The sequence below is a fragment of the Takifugu flavidus genome, chromosome 11 (genome assembly GCF_003711565.1).
Source record: "Takifugu flavidus isolate HTHZ2018 chromosome 11, ASM371156v2, whole genome shotgun sequence".
Classification (NCBI taxonomy): domain Eukaryota; kingdom Metazoa; phylum Chordata; class Actinopteri; order Tetraodontiformes; family Tetraodontidae; genus Takifugu; species Takifugu flavidus.
In genome coordinates this window covers 5,038,306-5,056,673 of record NC_079530.1, presented here as the reverse complement: position 1 = coordinate 5,056,673, position 18,368 = coordinate 5,038,306, and the positions used below count along the sequence as shown (strand labels likewise).

The following is an 18,368-nucleotide window of genomic DNA, read 5'->3' as shown; positions in this document are numbered from 1 at the left end:
TGCTTGTTTTGGGCTCAGGTTCTGATTGGAGCCCAGTGTACGGTCAGACCAGTGAGCTTTGTTTATCCCAGTAAACACTGACCTGGACCAGCTCCTGGTGGAGGGTTTGGCTAAGACAATAATGATGCATCTCTCACTATCTCCAGAGCACTATTCATCTCCTACACACACACGCACACACATGACACGTCTGCTGTCTGAAAAATCAGAACCATTCTGCTTTTTGGAGTAATTTCAGTCTGAATGGTCTCAGGAGTCTGATATTCAGGCTCATGTAGCAATGTACATCAAGTATTTCAAGTTCAACTAACATCCGGATGTATGGAAGAGCATCCCTCTGTGTTGACCCTCACCTGTCAGGTCAACTTTGCCTGCTTCCTGTCCAGCTTTGACCACTCAGCTGTGACTCCTGCTGTCATGTCTTTTGCATTGAGCTGCCCTCAAGCACACATTCACACTCACAGCTTGATCAATAGGCTACATATATGGCAGCGTGGACCTCCAGCGGGGCAGAACAGATGAAGACGAGAGGCTATGATGGAGTAGATGCTCTTGGATTTCACCTTTTTAAAATTAAAAAAACAACATCTAATTAATAAAATAATACAGAATAAATGAATAGTCTAAATTTATTCGATTAATAAATAAATCTAATAAATACAAGAAAAGTCCATCCTACAGGACGGATGTTGCCTGAACATTAAAACACCGGCAGACAGATTTCTAACTATAAAATAAGATCAATTCTTGTGATTGCAAACAAAGGAAAAACTCACTGAATGTGAGCATCGCCCTGGCAACTGGCCTTAAATATTTAACTAGTGAGATCGGAACGAATGTTTGAACACTCGGGTTTGAACACTCGGGTTTGATTCTGGCAGAAATGGAAGATAAAGCTGTTTCTCGTGTTTCCGCCAAAAAATGCAGCTGAAGCATGTTTGGTTCTGATCCTTCTGGCTGAAAATGCATCAGGTAAAAACATATTCATTTTTACTTGAAAAAAGCCCCTTTAACAGCACCATTTTGATGTAATTGATATTAGGATTTACAAAGCAGATAAACTTAAATGGAATCAAGCTTCCCGTTGAGACCTGAGACCTCTGCAAGGATAAAAATGTGTAGATTTTCTTTTCTCCTTGTTCTCGACTCCCCTGACAGGTCAGAGCTCAGGATTAGCTGTACAACAGCTCAGACACACCTACATGGAGGAGTTTACCCTCATTACTGGAGGCTCAGAGACACGGACACGCACTCACAACCATCCACTCTTGTTTCTTTGGAGTCTGTAAAGGTTGCCAGTGACTCTTTGAACCAGGATTCAAGTGATTCATTTACACGTAGATGATCTCATACTTTTCACACAGACTTTCTTTTTCCCTCTATGTTGCCACCTCCAGGTCACTTGTGGATGGTAGTAAGGAGGTAAGAAGGCTGCAGATTTGGCTTTCTATGGGTGGCTGACAGTAGCAGCTCTCTGCTGAGACATCACGCCTCCAACAGCCACCGTGACTGTTGCTCACCCGGCTGGAGGCTTCTGCTGTTTCCAGCCCGGTCCCATGGGCTCGTCTGCCTACATGTCCCCTCCTCTCTTGAGACTCGAACCTGTTGCACACTCTGAATTTGTTTTTTTTGCAGCAGTCTCCATCTTGACCCCTGCAGCTACGAATTCATCAGAATGTGAATGAGTGATTAATGTGCAGCCGCTGACTGTGAGGTTGGCGCTCGGCCACCGCCGCCTGCGCTCCGCTGAGGTTTGCTGCTTTGACCCTGTTGCTTTTGTCTGCTGTTGCTACATTGATTTGAATTCCCCACTCGCATGTATATTTTACTGATGAGCAACCTGTTAGCTCCTGGTGCTCATTATAGTTGATGTTTTATTGGGAATGAGAAGGCCTTACTCTTACACCTCCTCATGTTTTTGACATTTTTACATCGAAGTTTCTAGCACCACACCAACGAAAACAAATTCACAAACACACTATAGAAGTAACTGGATCCTCCAGCAGCAACAATGCGCATTTGGCTGCAGCTGTGCTCCCGGGGTCGATGGTGAGGGGCTCACCTATAGGAAGCAGGAGATCTGATTAATCCTTTAGCCTGAACCATAGCTTATTAGCACCAAAAATGGGATTCGGTACATTGTCAATTCTGTATGCTCTCTTTTACGCTGCAGCCATCACCTATGACCCTGTGTAACTATCTCATTTTTTAATAATGCTGCTATGACCACCTGTTAGTTGGGAGTGCTACACACTCTTCTCTTAATAGTGGACTTTTCTTTTCTATTCTTGTGTCAAGTCAGTGAAGAATCTGCCTGTCGTGGATTTATTGGTGACTGAAGATTTCTTTCTTTTTTATCTTTTTAAATTCACGGCCCTCTGTGTGAATCTAGCATGTGTGTTATTACAGAGCTGAAGCGACTGACATCAACTGTGACATAAAATAGATTCACGGGCATTGATTGTTTACTTTCTGCTCATAATGGCATTTAAAGAGAGTTACGGAGCCACGGTGACCAGAATGCTCGCTCCATTAGATGGCTTTCCCGAAACGAGACAGAGTTTTCTTCTTTAAGGCTCTCTCATTCACTTGGGATGAAAAGGTTAATGATCTAAATATTGCAGAACGTTGGGAAAATCATTTCACATAAGCTGGGCTGTGGCGGGTGCTGAAGGTTGTGCGCTGGTTCGGCGGCTGGCTCCCCCTTTCATATTAAAATATTCCAAATAATTCATCATTTGGAGTCCTCAGGGAATGATCCTCCTGGTGAATGTTTTACATTTACTCCAAAGAGTGAGTATGAGAAAACTTCATACTAATTACACGCAGATGTAGATGAATTCCTGGGGATCTCAGCTACACCCAAAAAAGCACAAAATTCCAATTATTCATGTAAAACAGCTTTTTTTTCTCCATTGCCTGGCTTCAGCCTGCATGACTGTCTAGTCTGCAGTGATGAGCAGCACATTTACACATGCTAAAACATGTTACATTAATTCTGCTTCCCAAAGAACGAAATGCAATTAGCGTTTGCATTTTTGTATATATACTTTAAAAAAAACAAAAAAAAACAAAAATTCCCTTCCTCGCCCTCCTGGGCGGTGCCTCCTTCCTTCAGACTCGGGTCCTCTACCAGAGGCCTGGGAGTCTGAGGGTTCTGCGCAGGATCTCAGCTGTTCCTAGGACTGCGCTCTTCTGGACAGAGATCTCTTGCGTGGTTCCTGGTATCTGTTGGAGCCATCTACTCAGGTTGGGTGTTACTGCCCCTAGTGTCCCGATCACCACTGGGACCACTGTTGCCTTCATCCCCCACATTCTCTCCATCTCCTCCTTCAGCCCTTGGTACTTCTCCAGCTTCTCGTGTTCCTTCTTCCTGATGTTGCTATCACTCGGGATTGCTACATCTATCACCACCACTGTCTACCGGTGTTTATCCACCACCACTATGTCAGGCTGGTTGGCCACCACCACTTTTATATATGTATATATATACATACATACATACACATGCGGGTTTTCAGTGTATGAGCATGATTAGACACTGTCCCACATGGTTATTGTACACGGTCATGTGTGCAGGATGAGCTGAAGATCTAGACTTCTCTCTCACCCCTGAAGCCATGAAATCATATTACATGATTACATATCTGAGCCCAGGGAAAGGGCTGCTGTGCTGCTGTTTCTGTGCTGTTTCTGCTGCTGTTGCTTCTGTGCTGCTACTGCTGCTGTTGCTGCTATGCTGCTACTGCTGCTCTTGCTGTTGTTGCTATGCTCCTGCTGCTGTTGCTGCTACTGCTGCTTTTGCTTCTGTGCTGCTACTGCTGCTGTTGCTGCTATGCTGCTACTGATGCTGTTGGTGCTATGCTCCTGTTGCTGTTGCTGCTGTGCTGCTGCTGCTACTGCTGCTTTTGCTTTTGCTTCTGTTCTGCTGCTGTGCTGCTGTTGCTGCTGTGCTGCTGTTGCTGCTGTGCTGCTACTGCTGCTGCTGTTGTTGCTATGCTCCTGTTGCTGTTGTGCTGCTGCTACTGCTGCTTTTGCTTCTGTTCTGCTGATGTGCTGCTGTTGCTGCTGTGCTGCGACTGCTGCTGTTGCTGTTGTTGCTATGCTCCTGTTGCTGTGCTGCTGCTACTGCTGCTTCTGTTCTGCTGATGTGCTGCTGTTGCTGCTACTGCTGCTGTTGCGCTACAGTCCATTGCCGTGTGGAATGGCCAGCGAACTGTAGCTGTCTGATTGTGTGATGACAAAGGGAGAATATGTATGAGTTCTTTCGTAATGTGGTGGCAGAAGTGCAAAGCTGCGATTCAGCTGCCCACAACACACCTGGTACCAGGGTTCTCACTGCCAGGGCAGCCTGGAGTAGAACTTAAGTTGACGTTTTACAGCTTTAATCACCAAGGCTGACCGTTCTTTAAGTTCTTTTCTGTAGGAGGCTCTCCCTCTCATTAGCCACCACATGTGGGAAACTGCAACAGCAAACATGCTGCATCCATCTGTGAATAACTGGATGTAATATTTCATCATTTATTTTTGCTAACATTTCTTTCCCCATCCCAGGTCTACATTTAAATGAAGGAATTTCAGTAGTATGAAATGCTTCATGTCTTGAGTTAGAGAACAAAGTGCTGAGCTGTGACAGAGTCTTTCTCCCTCCCTACATCCAGGAAATATTGTGAGCACGGCTGACTCTTCTCTGATGGTCTTGTCTGTAATGCAGCTGCCCCCGGGGTCACTCTCCCATTGTCCCGCCATTTAAGGACTCTAAAACCACCGAGCACGCTCCACTGCACTGAATGATCCCCGCTAAAGGAAAAATCAATAAGCTTGGGCTCATTTGTCACTTCTTCTCCCTCCTCTTTATCACCTTCACATCTTTCTCCTCCAGAGTCTCCTCCTTTCAGCTGAGAGTAACACATTAACAACCATATTCTGATTTTTCTTTAACCCTAACCCACATTCGATGAGGCCTCTTACCTTAAATAAGCTTATCAGAGATCTGCAACATGACGAAAAGCTGAGCTAACGTTAGGGTCTGTGGGCCGCTGCTGCTGCACGACTCCCAGGTATCAAAATGACGCAATGTAATGGAGCAGGAAGTCCTGCAGCCTGGAGAATACTGTATGAGACTCCTCAGAGTGGAACTCTGGTGGTGCTAAACTTCGTTTTCACTAACAGAAATCTCAGCCTTTGTGTTATGAATGGATACTGGAGGGGTGCTGCCTATTTCAGATGGAAGTGCTTCATCTCATCTCATACATATTCAGAAGTTTAACATCCATTTCTTCTCAGAACAGCCTGGATTTTCTCTGACTGATTTGCCTTCAAAGTTCAGATGTGTTGGATGTCTGATGGCAAAGGACATGCTGATGGCATTGACAACACTGCTCCTGCCCACCTCGCAGCAGCCCAGCAGGGGGGCTGTTGACTTCGCTCACATCGACGTGCAGCTCCTTTCCCGTTTGTCTGGTTGAAGATTTTCTACTGAGAACACAAGAGACCTTGTGTCACAGCTGACGTTGTGCCTGTTCTGGCGGTTTTGTTTTAACTGTGTGTGTGTGTGTGTGTGTGTGCGCGCGTGCGTGCCACCTGTTGTGTGCAATCACCACACCTGCAGCTAATCGCATCTGCCCCTGCTCAAAGCTGCGTACTCTCAATATTCACTGGCAGAGTGAAGACGTGTTGACAGAAACGTTAGAACCTCTGACAGGTCAGAGGAACATTGACGAACAAATTAGTCCATTATCTGTCAGTGGGTGGGGCTTATTAGCTGGCCAGTAAACTATTGGAGGCTGGAATCGATGTGTTTGGAGCAAGAATAGCAGGTGTAAATGCAAGGAGGTGAGCACCACTGATGGGAGCTTTCTTGGATCTACCAACAATAAAAATATGGATTAAACATGTATATGCAGCTGCCACATATGGATTTGAACTCATCTGGAAGGATGAATACCAGCTTTGTGTTTAAAGGGATTCTAAACCTCTCTCTTTTTGTGCACTCCGGATTCAGTTGCTGGCTGGTTGGTCTATTTTTCTTTGCCGTAATGGCTGACTGGTTTCAGACCTGCAGATCTGTCATCCCAGTCTTTCTTTATAATGACAGATTCAGCACTACCACATAAGCTAGCTGACTAATTTTAGCAACTATTTACAAAAATCCTTTTCATTCCCCATGTTAAGTGGGGAAATTAGAATGATGTTTCAGAGTTCGAACCTTACACACATTTAAAAACAGAGTTTCTTGTCTTCAAACCAGCTAAATTAACATTAAAGACATTAAAGACCGCTACTAATTAATTTGCACCATTTTATTGAACTCTGCAGCAACAGGAGAAGAAAATGTCATTCAGAAACTTTCTCTTGGTACATTTGTTCAATTTTTGTTGTCATCTATCTGCCCTACTATTTGGGAGGTTGGGCCCCAGAGGTTGTGTTCAGGCTAATTGGGTTACTTTCACAACAAAGTCAGATCCCAGCTACGGTATTGATTGTGTGGCTTAAGCTCAACTCAGATCCAACAACATTTGTTCAGAAGGGTGATCAAACATCGCTGCACCGTTAAACAGCTTTTCATACAAATTTAATCGACAACACAGAAGCCTTTCAGAAACAAATATTTCCCTCGGGCAAAAGTCTAAATGAAAAATGCTCATGTTTGCACAAATACACATTTTCCATAATTGTGTACACACTTTTACCCTGTCACAGCAATTGTGCGTAAATGCTCTTATCATCTGTCAGCGAGCTGCCAGCAGCTATAGTAGGCACAGAGATAAAATAAAATAATATCCTCCCTCAGAAAGCCCAGGGCACCATGAAAACATCAACAGCTACATAATCATATCTGTACTGTCTGACAAGCTAACATTTATTAAAATGCTTTAAGACTTTGTTCTAGGACAAGTTTGAGCACCTGAGCTGGAGTCTAGTGTGTAATCTAATGTTCTCCTTGTCTGCTGTGCAGTGATTAGCATGCTAATGTTACCGTCGCCCGTAAAAAGCCGGCATATCTACCAGATATCCTGAAGTCTGTCTGAGCAGCTCTGAGCTGCAGAGTTTAATACCTGGAGACGTGGCCGACACAACTCCCTTCACTGATGCGTGTGTCACCAGATAATTGCATGCAAATGAAACAGAACACCGCGTCGCCACTGCCCTGCACCCTCATCAAACGAACCACTGCACCTTTGTGGGGGGGGCACCTTTCATTTTTAATAAGGACTGCGTTTATCTGGCTGTTAGCGGCTTGGTCATTACAGCTGAATCCTAACAACACGTAGTTAAGATGATCTAAGGCCTCTTCCAGTCAAATAATATCCTTCTCCAATCATGTTTGTGTCAGTGAATGGGTCACCCAGCACCTTGTCTTCAGTAGCACTACGACAGTTAACGTAATAGAACTGTAACACACGACTATATCATCTTCCAATTAATTAATCCAACAGAGCCCAGCAAGGCTTATTAAATCCTATTCTAATTAATCAGATGGCACCAGGATATATCCAATTTTTCCAGATTTTCAAAGATAATTAGCTGAAAGGGAGCCAGCTTTTAAAGAAGCAAACATTCCCGTGCTGGATGCGACAGATTAAAGTAGTGATATGTACTGAGCATTAACCAGGCTGCAGGGGGAATAGCTCTAAACTGTCAGGATGAGCTTCATAATGTTTATCTGGTGTCAGTAGAACCTGTTTGATTTCATGAGTAACGTTTATCTTGTTCAGGCCTTTATCTCCTCAGGTAAAAACCCCAAATCTGGACTGAATGCTCACAGATGACAAAACTCTGTGTGTGTGTGTGTGTGTGTGTGTGTGTGTGTGTGTGTGTGTGTGTGTGTGTGAGTGATAAATCTGCGAAGGTGAGAAGAGAAAATGGACTTGAGACAGGTAGATCATAACAGCTCTGTGGTCTGAGACCATTGAAGCTGAACCTGCATGGAAGCTCTCTGAGGTCTCACTTTGTTTGTAGGATCTGAACAATGATCATCCCCACTGCTCCGCACAGACCTCAGCCATGCCAATCAATATGGGCAGTTTGAACCTTGACAGGAGCGTTTATAGGTCGTCGTCATCACATGACCACGAATATTGATGACTTGAATCATACATGCTTGCCAAGTTTAGGTGTCTGTGCATTCAGTTCCTGCCTTCCTGTTCCTTAAATAAACTGACTCGATTTCACTTTTACCTCAGCCTTAATGTTTTGAGAGGCACCTCTCTCTGCAGCCTCCTGTCTTCTTGGTTGGTGTCTTCCAGGCACCAACTGGGTTCAATAATGGTCAAAGGGCATCCAAAACAAATGTCAGAACAATTACTATTAGGCATCTAAAGCTGTAAACATCTCTTCAGGCAGAATAAAGTGGCTTTTCTAGTAAAGTGGGAGGATAATGAAGGCTGATTCAGCACTTGGGTTTTTATTTCCTGCTGAATTCAGGAGCATTTCCCCCACTTAAATGACACTAATGTATAGACCACAACGAGAAAACATCTCAGCTCCTCCTGCTGTCTTCAGTCTGACTCCCAAGACAGAACGAAAACGGTTGTTCCTGGGGGGATTTTAACAACAGCTTCTGTCACTTAGCTAATCAACTAAAGCAGATCTGGTTCAGTTTTCGCAAGATGCGGACAGATACGCTGTAATTGACAGAAGCTTTGATGTAATCCTATGCAAATGGAGGTTTAGCCACACGTCCAAGAGGCCAATCAAACTTTCTAGAAGACGCGGAGTCCGATGGAGACTGAATCCAAACCTTAATGGACGGATCCGATGATGGGTGGTGGTTTGGTTTGTTGCTGCATTCGGAGACAACTGGTTCCTCACTGTTTGTTCTGCTAACAACCCAGAGACACACGTAGCACGAACACTTAGCATTATTCTGGTAGATCAGCTTCATCATGTCACCATGTTCTAGAGTCACCATGTACTATTCCAACAACAACCTAAGACATCATTTATAGAGTTCCATAACATCATATTTATCATGGATTCTGACTTTAGGCTTAAAGAAACAAGAACATAGAAAACAGAACAGTGTTCTCTGCTGACACAGATGGAACCCCATCACCCGTAGCTCCCGAACTTCTGTCATTGTTCTGCATGGAATTCTTAAAAAAAGATTAAATATACCTTTAACAGTCTCACAATACAGAAATGTGCGGTCTACAGCAGCGTAAAGGTAACAAAAGCGTCACCACAGGCATGCAAAGTACAGAAGATGAAACAAAAATATATGGGTGGTGTACTTGTACAAAAAATATATATATAAGTAAGTGTACACAGTACAGAAGGAATGTATATATACATACAACCACACACAGACACACATAGTCCCACTGACCAGGTGTAGAGAAGAGTAAAGGGCAGCTGTGCTGATCTAAAGTGGTTTGGTGGTGAATGAGTCCAGGGTGTCAGACAAGTTGATTGAAGAGTCTGACAGCAGGAACCAGCAGCACTTCCTCTCCTTCTTGCAGGAAGGGTGCAACAGTCTGGCTAAAGGAGCTGCCTTTGGGGGAGGGGCCTGTCCAGCATAGCAGTTAGCTTACCCAGCCTCCCCCTGTTGCCCACCTCCTCTAGAGTCCAGGGAGCAGCCCAGGACAGAATCAACCTTTCCAGTCCAGTCTCCTGTCCAGCAGCCAACACCCTAAATGATGACTGAAGCAACCACACAGTCGTAGGTTTTTTTTTATTGAGGCTGTAATGCAATGGTAACAGTGATGAAGAATTTACTGGATTAGATTCTGAGATTGAGCTGCAGGTTTCTGCTGTTTTCTCATAACATGATTAATCTGTAATGTTACCTCAGGCTGTGTGTTTGAGGAGGAGGAGGAGAGCCTTGCTTTTTCACCTCTGGTGCTACAGGCCCTCCTCACCACACACTCCACACACATCCATTTGTCCGTCCGCCCGTCTGTCCGTCCGTCCATCTTACATGTTCCTATTTGAATAACAAATGTGGTTATTGTACATCTGTAGTTCGTTAGCCTGCATGCTAAACCAGCTCCAGATTTGCAGCTGAATGCTAATGAAGTTATTAGGGACATATTTATTCTGCACCTATTCTGCACTGATAAAGAAGTGGCTACAGTTAGTAATTATATATTTTCTTACACAAGTGCGAGAAAATGTTGACTTTAAACAGCTTTTCTGGGTGTGCTACTGCTGTTTGAGCTGAATGCATACTGGCACAGTCGTGCATAAGAAAATAATTTAGGATTAAACTGACAGATGAGCTGTGGATTCTGAACACAAACATGCTATTTTGAGTCACACTGAAGCTTCTGAGCAGCATTTTAGTCAAACACAGTTGTCATTTTGGAGGATGGCTGAATTTGTTCAAAGAACAGACTTAAGGACAAGGTCGGTTCTCCTGTTTTATTGTTCTTGTTAATTTGATACTTATCTGAAAGTGACACATCCTCTTCATCAAAATTCACTTCCTGGCGTGATTCCAGCGAGGGAGGAAGAAATCCCTCTTCCTCCTCACTCCATCGCTTGCAGCCATAAACAGTAATGACTCAGAGCTGTGTGACAATGAAATTCCACCTTCATCACTGAGAGCCAGCGTGACTGACCTGCAGATGTCTGGACGGCCGCATGTCGCACTTTTAACAGTGACCTATGCCACAAAATACTGATGCCAAGATTTGAGGAAAAACTAAATATGGTTCTGGTTGAGAAAGTACAGAACAAATGGGCCTGTTAATATGTGACTGTTGACTGACTAACCTCATGTCCACAGACAGAGATTCATTCGATCATGTCAAAACTACTTAGTATTTCATGAGGTTCAGCTCCTCATCATGCCCTACACACACACACACACACACACACACATAAATATCACATAAATACCTCTCTATATGCAGAGAATAAGTAGAGAACATACAATTTCAGTCAACAGCCCTCCGATGGTGAACACGGCAACATTTACCTCTTCTGCCAGGTTTAAAAGCAAGCGAAGCTGTTAATTGTTGCTTTGTGTTTTATCACAATAGTGAGGTTAAAGATTACAGTTCAGCTACGAACCGACTCAATAATGGTGAGTGAAAATAGGTGTTTAGTATCAGTGCAGTGTTATTAAACCAAACAAACATCAATGCTCTGGTAGGATGAATGATTTATCAACCACATTTAGGATTAATCAACATTTATGTTAACGGACAGAAATCTGATCATCGCGCAAAGACCATGGCCGCGATGACGGCAGGTGGCCACTAGGGGCGCTGTGGGATTTTACAACAACTTTGGACGTCTGTTTGAAAGTAACCTGAGCAACACCATTAAGAAACGTTGCTGCTATGGGATTGTGGGCTATTTTAACAGAACAGACTGTTAAAAAAGGTCAAATAAAAAAGCGAGTGCTGGCGCTTCTACAGGTGCCCTTGGTGCCGTAAAGGGACCACAGATCGCGTTCTCGAAAGTTCTGCGCCTCTGACAGGCTTAACCGAACAATTAGAAGATATTTCCGAGGTTTTTGCAATCACAAGAAATATCCTTTAATTGTAAGATTAAACCCATCCACAAACCCCGGCTCTTGCGCGTCCTCTCTCAACAATCCTGTCTCCGTCGCCCGCTGGACTCCCCCCACCCCACACACACACAAAAAAACCAAACCAAAACAAAAAACAAACAAACAACCAAGCCTGCTTTACAAATGAGCTGATTCACGAGCAGCAAAGCTGTGCCACGTCTGAAAGTCAGAGCGAACAGTGGGGATGTTGAGTAGCTGTGCGTAATTCTGCTCTGGTGACTCCATCCAGCTGTTGCAAGACGTTGTCTCTCTCCTCACCAGCCCCTCATCCATCCACCTGTCTGCCCGAGTGTCCCGGTGCCTCCTCCGCTCCGGAGCATCTGCTCGGCTGCGTCTCCACTCTTGAGTGCTGGGGGGTGTTTGGGGGGGGAGTGGTTGGGGGGAAATCTCCGCTCCGTCGTTGCGCATCATCCCGAAATTGATCAACTTCTCTGAAAAAGTGAGGCGCTTCCGTCGCGTCTCTCGCTTCGTTTAGGTTTGTTTTGGCCGCGTTCGCCTCCAAACATGCGCTCAAACACCCCCTCTCGGCGCGTCTTTCTTCGGTCAGTCGAAATCATTTCTACCGGGCTTGTCGGGACAGCAGCCGAGTCGTGAAGTCTCTGCAGTCACGTGACTGAGATCGGCCAGAGAAGTGTGTGTATGTGCGCGTGCGTTTGTGCGCGCGCACACGCGTATAGTTAGGGGGTGTCCCTCCTCCGCAGTTTTTGCCGCTTGCCATGCGTTAGACGCGCAGGAAAGAGGCGATGTGAGGGAGGCAGCAGCGGCCCCTCTCTCCTCCAGTTGCCAGCATCACCTCGGCTTGGTTTCTCACCCTCCTTGTCTCTTTTCCTCACCCTCAGGAGGTCCACTTTCCTGCGTTTTGAAGGGAATTGGACCAAAAGCGAGTGGAGAAAAGTGTCAACGTGCCACACAGCTCTTGTCTGAGAGGAGACGCGGCGCTGATCATCTCTGTTCTTTTTCCTTCTGTATTTTTTCTTTGGGCTCTCCAGCTGGACGGACAACCCCGGTAGGACAGCCGCGAAGGGCTTGGATGAGCTGCTGCTCTCACATCCGGAGATGGAGTTGCTGCTGCTTTGCCTCTCCTTGTGGATATTGCAATACAATTCAGCTAAAACAGACTCCATCATTCATATCGGTAAGCATCAAAACAAGACAATAAAATAATAGAAGCGCGGGTTGGAGATAGATTATTGCAAAATGTTCTGCTGATCGGCTGCAGTCTTTTCGAGGCTTTTGGCGGAGTGTTGTTATAAATCTTACAGTTTGAGCAACACTTTGAAAAGTTGCCGTTTGGTGTGCGAGCTTTGCTTCATCATCGTCCATCAGTGATGTTGATGCTCGCTGAGGGCTGGAGCTGTAAAAGAGCTGCCGGATCAGCAGGAGAACAGCCGGAATCCACACACATCCGGTCCTCATCTGGGTGAGGCTTTTGTGGACCCCGTTATCTTTCCACAAGCCTCAACTTTCACCGGTACGTGACCGCCATCTCAAACAGGAGGGGACGTCAGCGGAGTTTGCGTTTCCCGAGATGCGGGGCGCACAGAGGCGCGTTGTTCTCACGCCTCCAACCGCAGCAGTAGCCCCTCCACACACACACACACACACACACACACACACACACACACACACACCACACACACACACACACACACACACACACACACACACACACACACACACACACACACACGCACGCACGCACGCGCGCGCGCGCACACACACACACACACACACACACACACGCACGGCCGACCTCCGATGCTCCCATGTTCTGTTTAACCTGTTTTTTATTTGGAATGGTTTGTGGGTATTTTTAAGATTGCCGTCCGCGTCGTCTTTCCGCGTTCCCGCACGTGCAGGGGCGCGCATTGAACATTTGGCTCTGGCTGTGTGCACTTTTGGTGGAAACCGTAGATGCCGGAGATGTAATGTGAGATAAAAACGTCAGTGTCACAGTGAGGGGAGCGTGTCGGTGCTGCTGCTGCTGCTGCAACAGCCTCCCAGCAGCAGGTGCTCAGTCATGTGTCGGTTTACGCAGGGCATCATCATCTCTCAGCTCCCTGTGGTCCTGTGTTCCGGTTTCTCTCCAATTTTGACAGAGGCAATGGAGGTGTGGGTGGGTGGTCGGAGGGGGTTGGTGGGGGTTTGGATCCATCATTCCTCCCACTCTGGGCTCTGTGATGCTTCTGAGGCGCCACCGAGCCTCAGAAACAGTCATTCGTGTGCAACCTGATGCTCTTTAGTGCAGTGTTTAGTTCTGCTGCTGAACCTGTTGCAATACTTTAAAACCTAAAATCAAAACTAAATAAACAAGTGAAAATGTTGCCTTTGCTCTTTACTTCCTCTGACCTGACGTGAATCACAGGTGATGCGCTTGCGACTGCTTGTTGTCTGACAGGGGCCATATTCGAGGAAAATGCTGTGAGAGACGATGAGATTTTCCAGCTTGCCATCTCAGACCTGAGCCTGAATGACGACATTCTGCAGAGTGAGAAAATCACCCACTCCGTGAAACTGATTGAGCCCAACAATCCATTCCAGGCGGTGCAGGAAGGTAAGATTTTCCTCGAATTTTTCTCAGTTACTCCCGACTCTCCTGCCCAGAGTGGAGCCGAAGCTTCCACGTGTTCATCAGTGAATGTGTTGAGCTGTGTCTCCTGTCTGTCTGTCTGTCTGTCTGTCTGTCTGTCTGTCTGTCTGTCTGTCTGTCTGTCTGTCTGTCTGTCTGTCTGTCTGTCTGAGATGTACAGCAGATGTGCTGTCTTCAGGGGTGAGAAGCCACAGTAGGTGGAAGCACTGAGTCCAGCAGCTGAGTGGAGCCTCTTACCAGGAGATTCAACATCCTTTTCCCTTCTCTGTCTGAAACGCACCATATACAACCATCCACGTCCTTTAATCTTTGACCTGTAAAGGTCTATACATACATTCATTCACAAACCAGGCAGGAGAAATCAGCCGATGCAGGTCACTGAAACATGATCTCACACACTGCTGACTGCCTAAAATCAATCGTTGCAATTTCATGTTTTTTGGGGGACTTTCAAAGGTTCCCAGTCCTGCTGTTCCAGACACACGCTACCATCCTCCGAGGATGTTCACAACTGATAACTGATGGGTGGGGTCGTTTAGCTCTGAGCTGTTACACCTCTGTGTTAATTTGTTCAATAGAAAGCTGGAGTTCATGCAGGGAAGAGGTGTTCACGGCTGCAGGGCTGGTGTAAACCTGGAACCTTGCAGGCGTTACTTCAGCAGACCTCCTGAAGTTTTGACGGGTGAATGATGCCCAGGTTAGCAGACACAGCATAAAGAGGTTGGATGTCTTAATATACAGAAGCTCTTAATGAAGCCAAATCTGAACTTCAGCCTCAGTGCTAATCAGGACTGACTGAGAACTGTTCAGAGCTTATTTGCAGTGATTGAGTCTCTTGCAATCCTTGATTGGGTATCATTTACTCTCTTAATTACTGTTTACATTTAAGCTCCAGATGATCAAATATTCACGGAATCAAGTAATTACCGAGGCATTTATTTTCCATAGACGGTGAGGAAGGAGCATCGCCGGGTGGTCCCTAGTTTCAGAGGACATGGGGGGCTTTGAGGGGGTGCTGAGTAATAAGCAGGAGACTTTGACCTTTTCCTCTGCTCTTTCTTCAGTGTCGTCCCACTGTGAGTGGCTGTCACCTGGCACTGAGGGGAGAGGAGGGGGGATAAAAGGTGGGAGTTTAGTGAGAATGAGACAACCGAGGTGCAAAATTGTGATTAAATGAAAGGGAGGAAGGCTGAGAAGTTCATGTTTGTCTTTCTGCAGCTGAAGATTATCTGTATTTCCTGTCTGAGTCCGCTTGTTCCGCAGAGTTGCTGCTGTCATAATAGGACCAGGCTGTGGTGCGGAGATGCCGCTGGGCCAGCAGAGCTGTTGATTATTGATGTAAGGACATGGCTGCTGTAAAGGATTCCTGCAGCTGTCTGGAAAGTTGCAGCTGTTCTCGTTCACGAACTGACCAGAAGATTTCTTGGAGATATCAACTTTGCAAATGAAATCAAACTCATCAGGATCTTTTAAGGCATAATGTCAATAGAAGTTTATATATTACGTGCATGTACACCACACGGTTTGTCAACTGGACTGGCTTTATTAATCTCAGCTCACTTGTGCTGTGTAAATCTATATATTGCGGCATTTGAGGACGGTAAAACCAAGTTAGAGAGGAGAAGAATGCATGTTTAATGGGTCTCCTGCACATTTTGAGATTTGCAGGTTTTCTTGATGATTAAAACTGCCAAAACCACATAAATATTCAAAAGGAATGCGGCTCTCATGCATGTTTGCGTGGAAGGATTTATTGGTAGGGCAGGGAGGTGCTATTACCTATGTGGATGATTATGTAAATTCATACCTTTGCATATTTCAAGTTTTCAATCAATCAATCAATCAATCAATCAATCAATCAATCAATCAATCAATCAATCAATCAATCAATCAATCAATCAATCAATCGGCCGATCAATCAATAAATCGGCCGATCAATCAATCAATCAATCAATCAATCAACCAATCAATCAATCTTTATATATATATATATATATATATATATATATATATATATATATATATATATATATATATATATATATATATATATAATTATCAGATACAATCAAAATTGTCTCTAGGTGCTTTACAGAATCCCAGGGCCTGAGCCCCAACAAGCAACAGTAACAGGAAAAACTCCCCTTTAACAGGAAGACACCTTGAGCAAGACCAGGCTCAGGTAGGGGGAACCTCCTGCTGATGGCCGGCTGGGTAGAGAGAGAGGAGAAGGGTGGACAGGTAGAAGAGAGAATAGGCATAGATCCAGCAAGTACATTAGGCTGTTGAGTGGGTCAGCGGGGTCAGAGGTCAGCAGGTCAGCACACAGCTACGAAGTCGACGATACCTGTAGATCAGGGGCGGCCAAATCCAGTCCTCAAGGGCCAGATTCAAGCCAGACTTTCTGTCCTACAGGTAAACACTTTCACCTGGGGTTCCACTTACCTTGGTGAAAACAATTTCTTCCTGGTAGGATGCAAAACCTGGCTTCGTGGATTGGACTTGCCCATCAGTGTAGGGAAAATCCATTCCACAAGTGTTTGATTCAAGTGTTTGATTTGCATCCTACCAGGCAGGTACCGCTTTCACCAAGGTAAGTGGAATCCCAGGTGAAAGTGTTTAGCTGTAGGACAGAAATTCTGGTTTGAATTTGGCCCTCGAGGACTGGATTTTCCCACCCCTGCTGTAGATAGATATGGAGAGAGAGGGAGGATGAGGAGAGAAGGAGAACAAGGACAAGAGAGGAGAGGAGAGGAGAGGAGAGGAGAGGAAGCTGTGAATGGGTGGGAGAAGCCTGTCAGGTGATCATGTTTCTGTACCCTGGCAGCCTCGCCCCATTGCAGCATAACTAAAATGTTAGCCTAACAATGAGATGACCCTCTAAATATGATAATTAGTCTGTCTAGAAAAATAACTGGAACTACAGAATTACTGACTATAAGCTTTTTCAAAGAGTAAAGTTTTAAGTCTAATCTTAAAAGTTTAGCCTATGAGACTGCAATACAATTTACTTTTTCACATGTGGAAGGGGGCTCCCAAGATAGCTTGATACTTGGGGATTTTTAAAATTTCTTTAGGGAGTAAATGCATGTGCAACTGCTTGCAAACAAAGTTGTTAAGGAATGAATAAGTTTGACCTTTCATCCATTAACTCCACACTCAAATACAGACATGTGATGCTAGCGTGGCTAGCGTGGCTTGCTGCTCCTGTGATGTTTAAGGTAGCAGAAGAAAAACAGAAAGTGTCTGTGACAAATGCCAGGATAATTTATCCATTCGTTCAGGCATTTGATTCTCAGTAAAAGTGCTGAAACTAATGGGTCATAACAAACAGAAAAACATCAAAAGATCAGCCAGAAGGTCTGTTAATTAGTCCTGGATCCTTTGTAACTCAGTTCATTTAGAATGTTTCTGAAATGCTCTTTATGATGCATGCAGGGTCCTTCAATCACCTGGAGGTGTCCTCTTCATTTTTAAAACCAGCATGCAGGGAAAAGTCATTTCATGCTTGTGTAATATACAATATTACCATAAATGTTTTCCCTTTGCTCCCTTTCACACAAACCAAATGTCAACTTCCATTTGCCTCTCCTGAAGTTAACATCAAGGAGCATTTGAGTTAATCAACAATTAAGCACGAGCATGCCTCTTTTAGTTCTGCGCAGCAACAACTGGAGTAACGGCTGGGTGGTTTAATATCCTCTAACTGTTCTACTCTGCTCTGATAAATGATATCTGCAAAATGGCTCCTCAGCAGCTGTCCTTTCTTCTTTCTTCTGTCCTTTGTTCCAGTATTTATATTACAGGAAATAAACAGTGAGCTGTTGTAACATAAATGAGAGGGTTTTGATTTTGGATTAACATCTGCGATATTTCAAAAAGTGTGTCAAACCTACTACAGAGTGTGTCAAACCTACTAGCTAATCTCTTTTAGCTGTAACCCCATACATTGTGCGTTTCAGAGTAAGAATAAGGATGCTAACTGACATTAGCCTGTTCAAATGAATAGCCTGTGAATAGCAAAAAAAGATATTAATTAGGGCAGCTGGCCCAAAAGAATCTGAAAACCCCTTTGGAGATTTAAGGCAGGATCTGTAAACATTTCACATCATCAGATAATCTGGGCCCACCATCGCTCCCAGAGCAGATTTGTCTCCAGGATGTCAGAAGCTTTGTGTTAGGGTCGCTCTGGCTTAAGCTGAGGAGGATGCCTCTAATGATTTTCTGTAGACACAGAAAAAAAGATGGTCTCTT

At 44.9% G+C, this 18,368-nt stretch overlaps 1 protein-coding gene and 1 long non-coding RNA gene across 3 annotated transcripts in view; one reads left to right on the top strand and one right to left on the bottom strand.

The window, feature by feature from the left end:
- Nucleotides 1–8,944: 8,944 nt before the first annotated feature.
- Nucleotides 8,945–11,571, bottom strand: LOC130533596 (uncharacterized). Its single transcript, XR_008952620.1, has 2 exons — nt 9,792–11,571; nt 8,945–9,645 (listed from the first exon to the last, which is right to left on the bottom strand). It is a non-coding gene; the product is annotated as an uncharacterized LOC130533596 (long non-coding RNA).
- A 207-nt stretch (nt 11,572–11,778) lies between these two features.
- grid1a (glutamate receptor, ionotropic, delta 1a) overlaps nt 11,779–18,368 on the top strand; it is a 135,669-nt gene continuing 129,079 nt past the window's right edge. Inside the window, exons 1-2 of one of the 2 annotated variants that reach the window (XM_057047146.1) lie at nt 11,779–12,659; nt 13,923–14,078. In XM_057047146.1, the coding sequence (XP_056903126.1) occupies nt 12,581–12,659; nt 13,923–14,078 (235 nt within the window). In that variant the 5' untranslated portion in view covers nt 11,779–12,580. The remainder of the gene's footprint in view (nt 12,660–13,922; nt 14,079–18,368) is intronic. The other variant, XM_057047145.1, reaches the window with a different exon arrangement.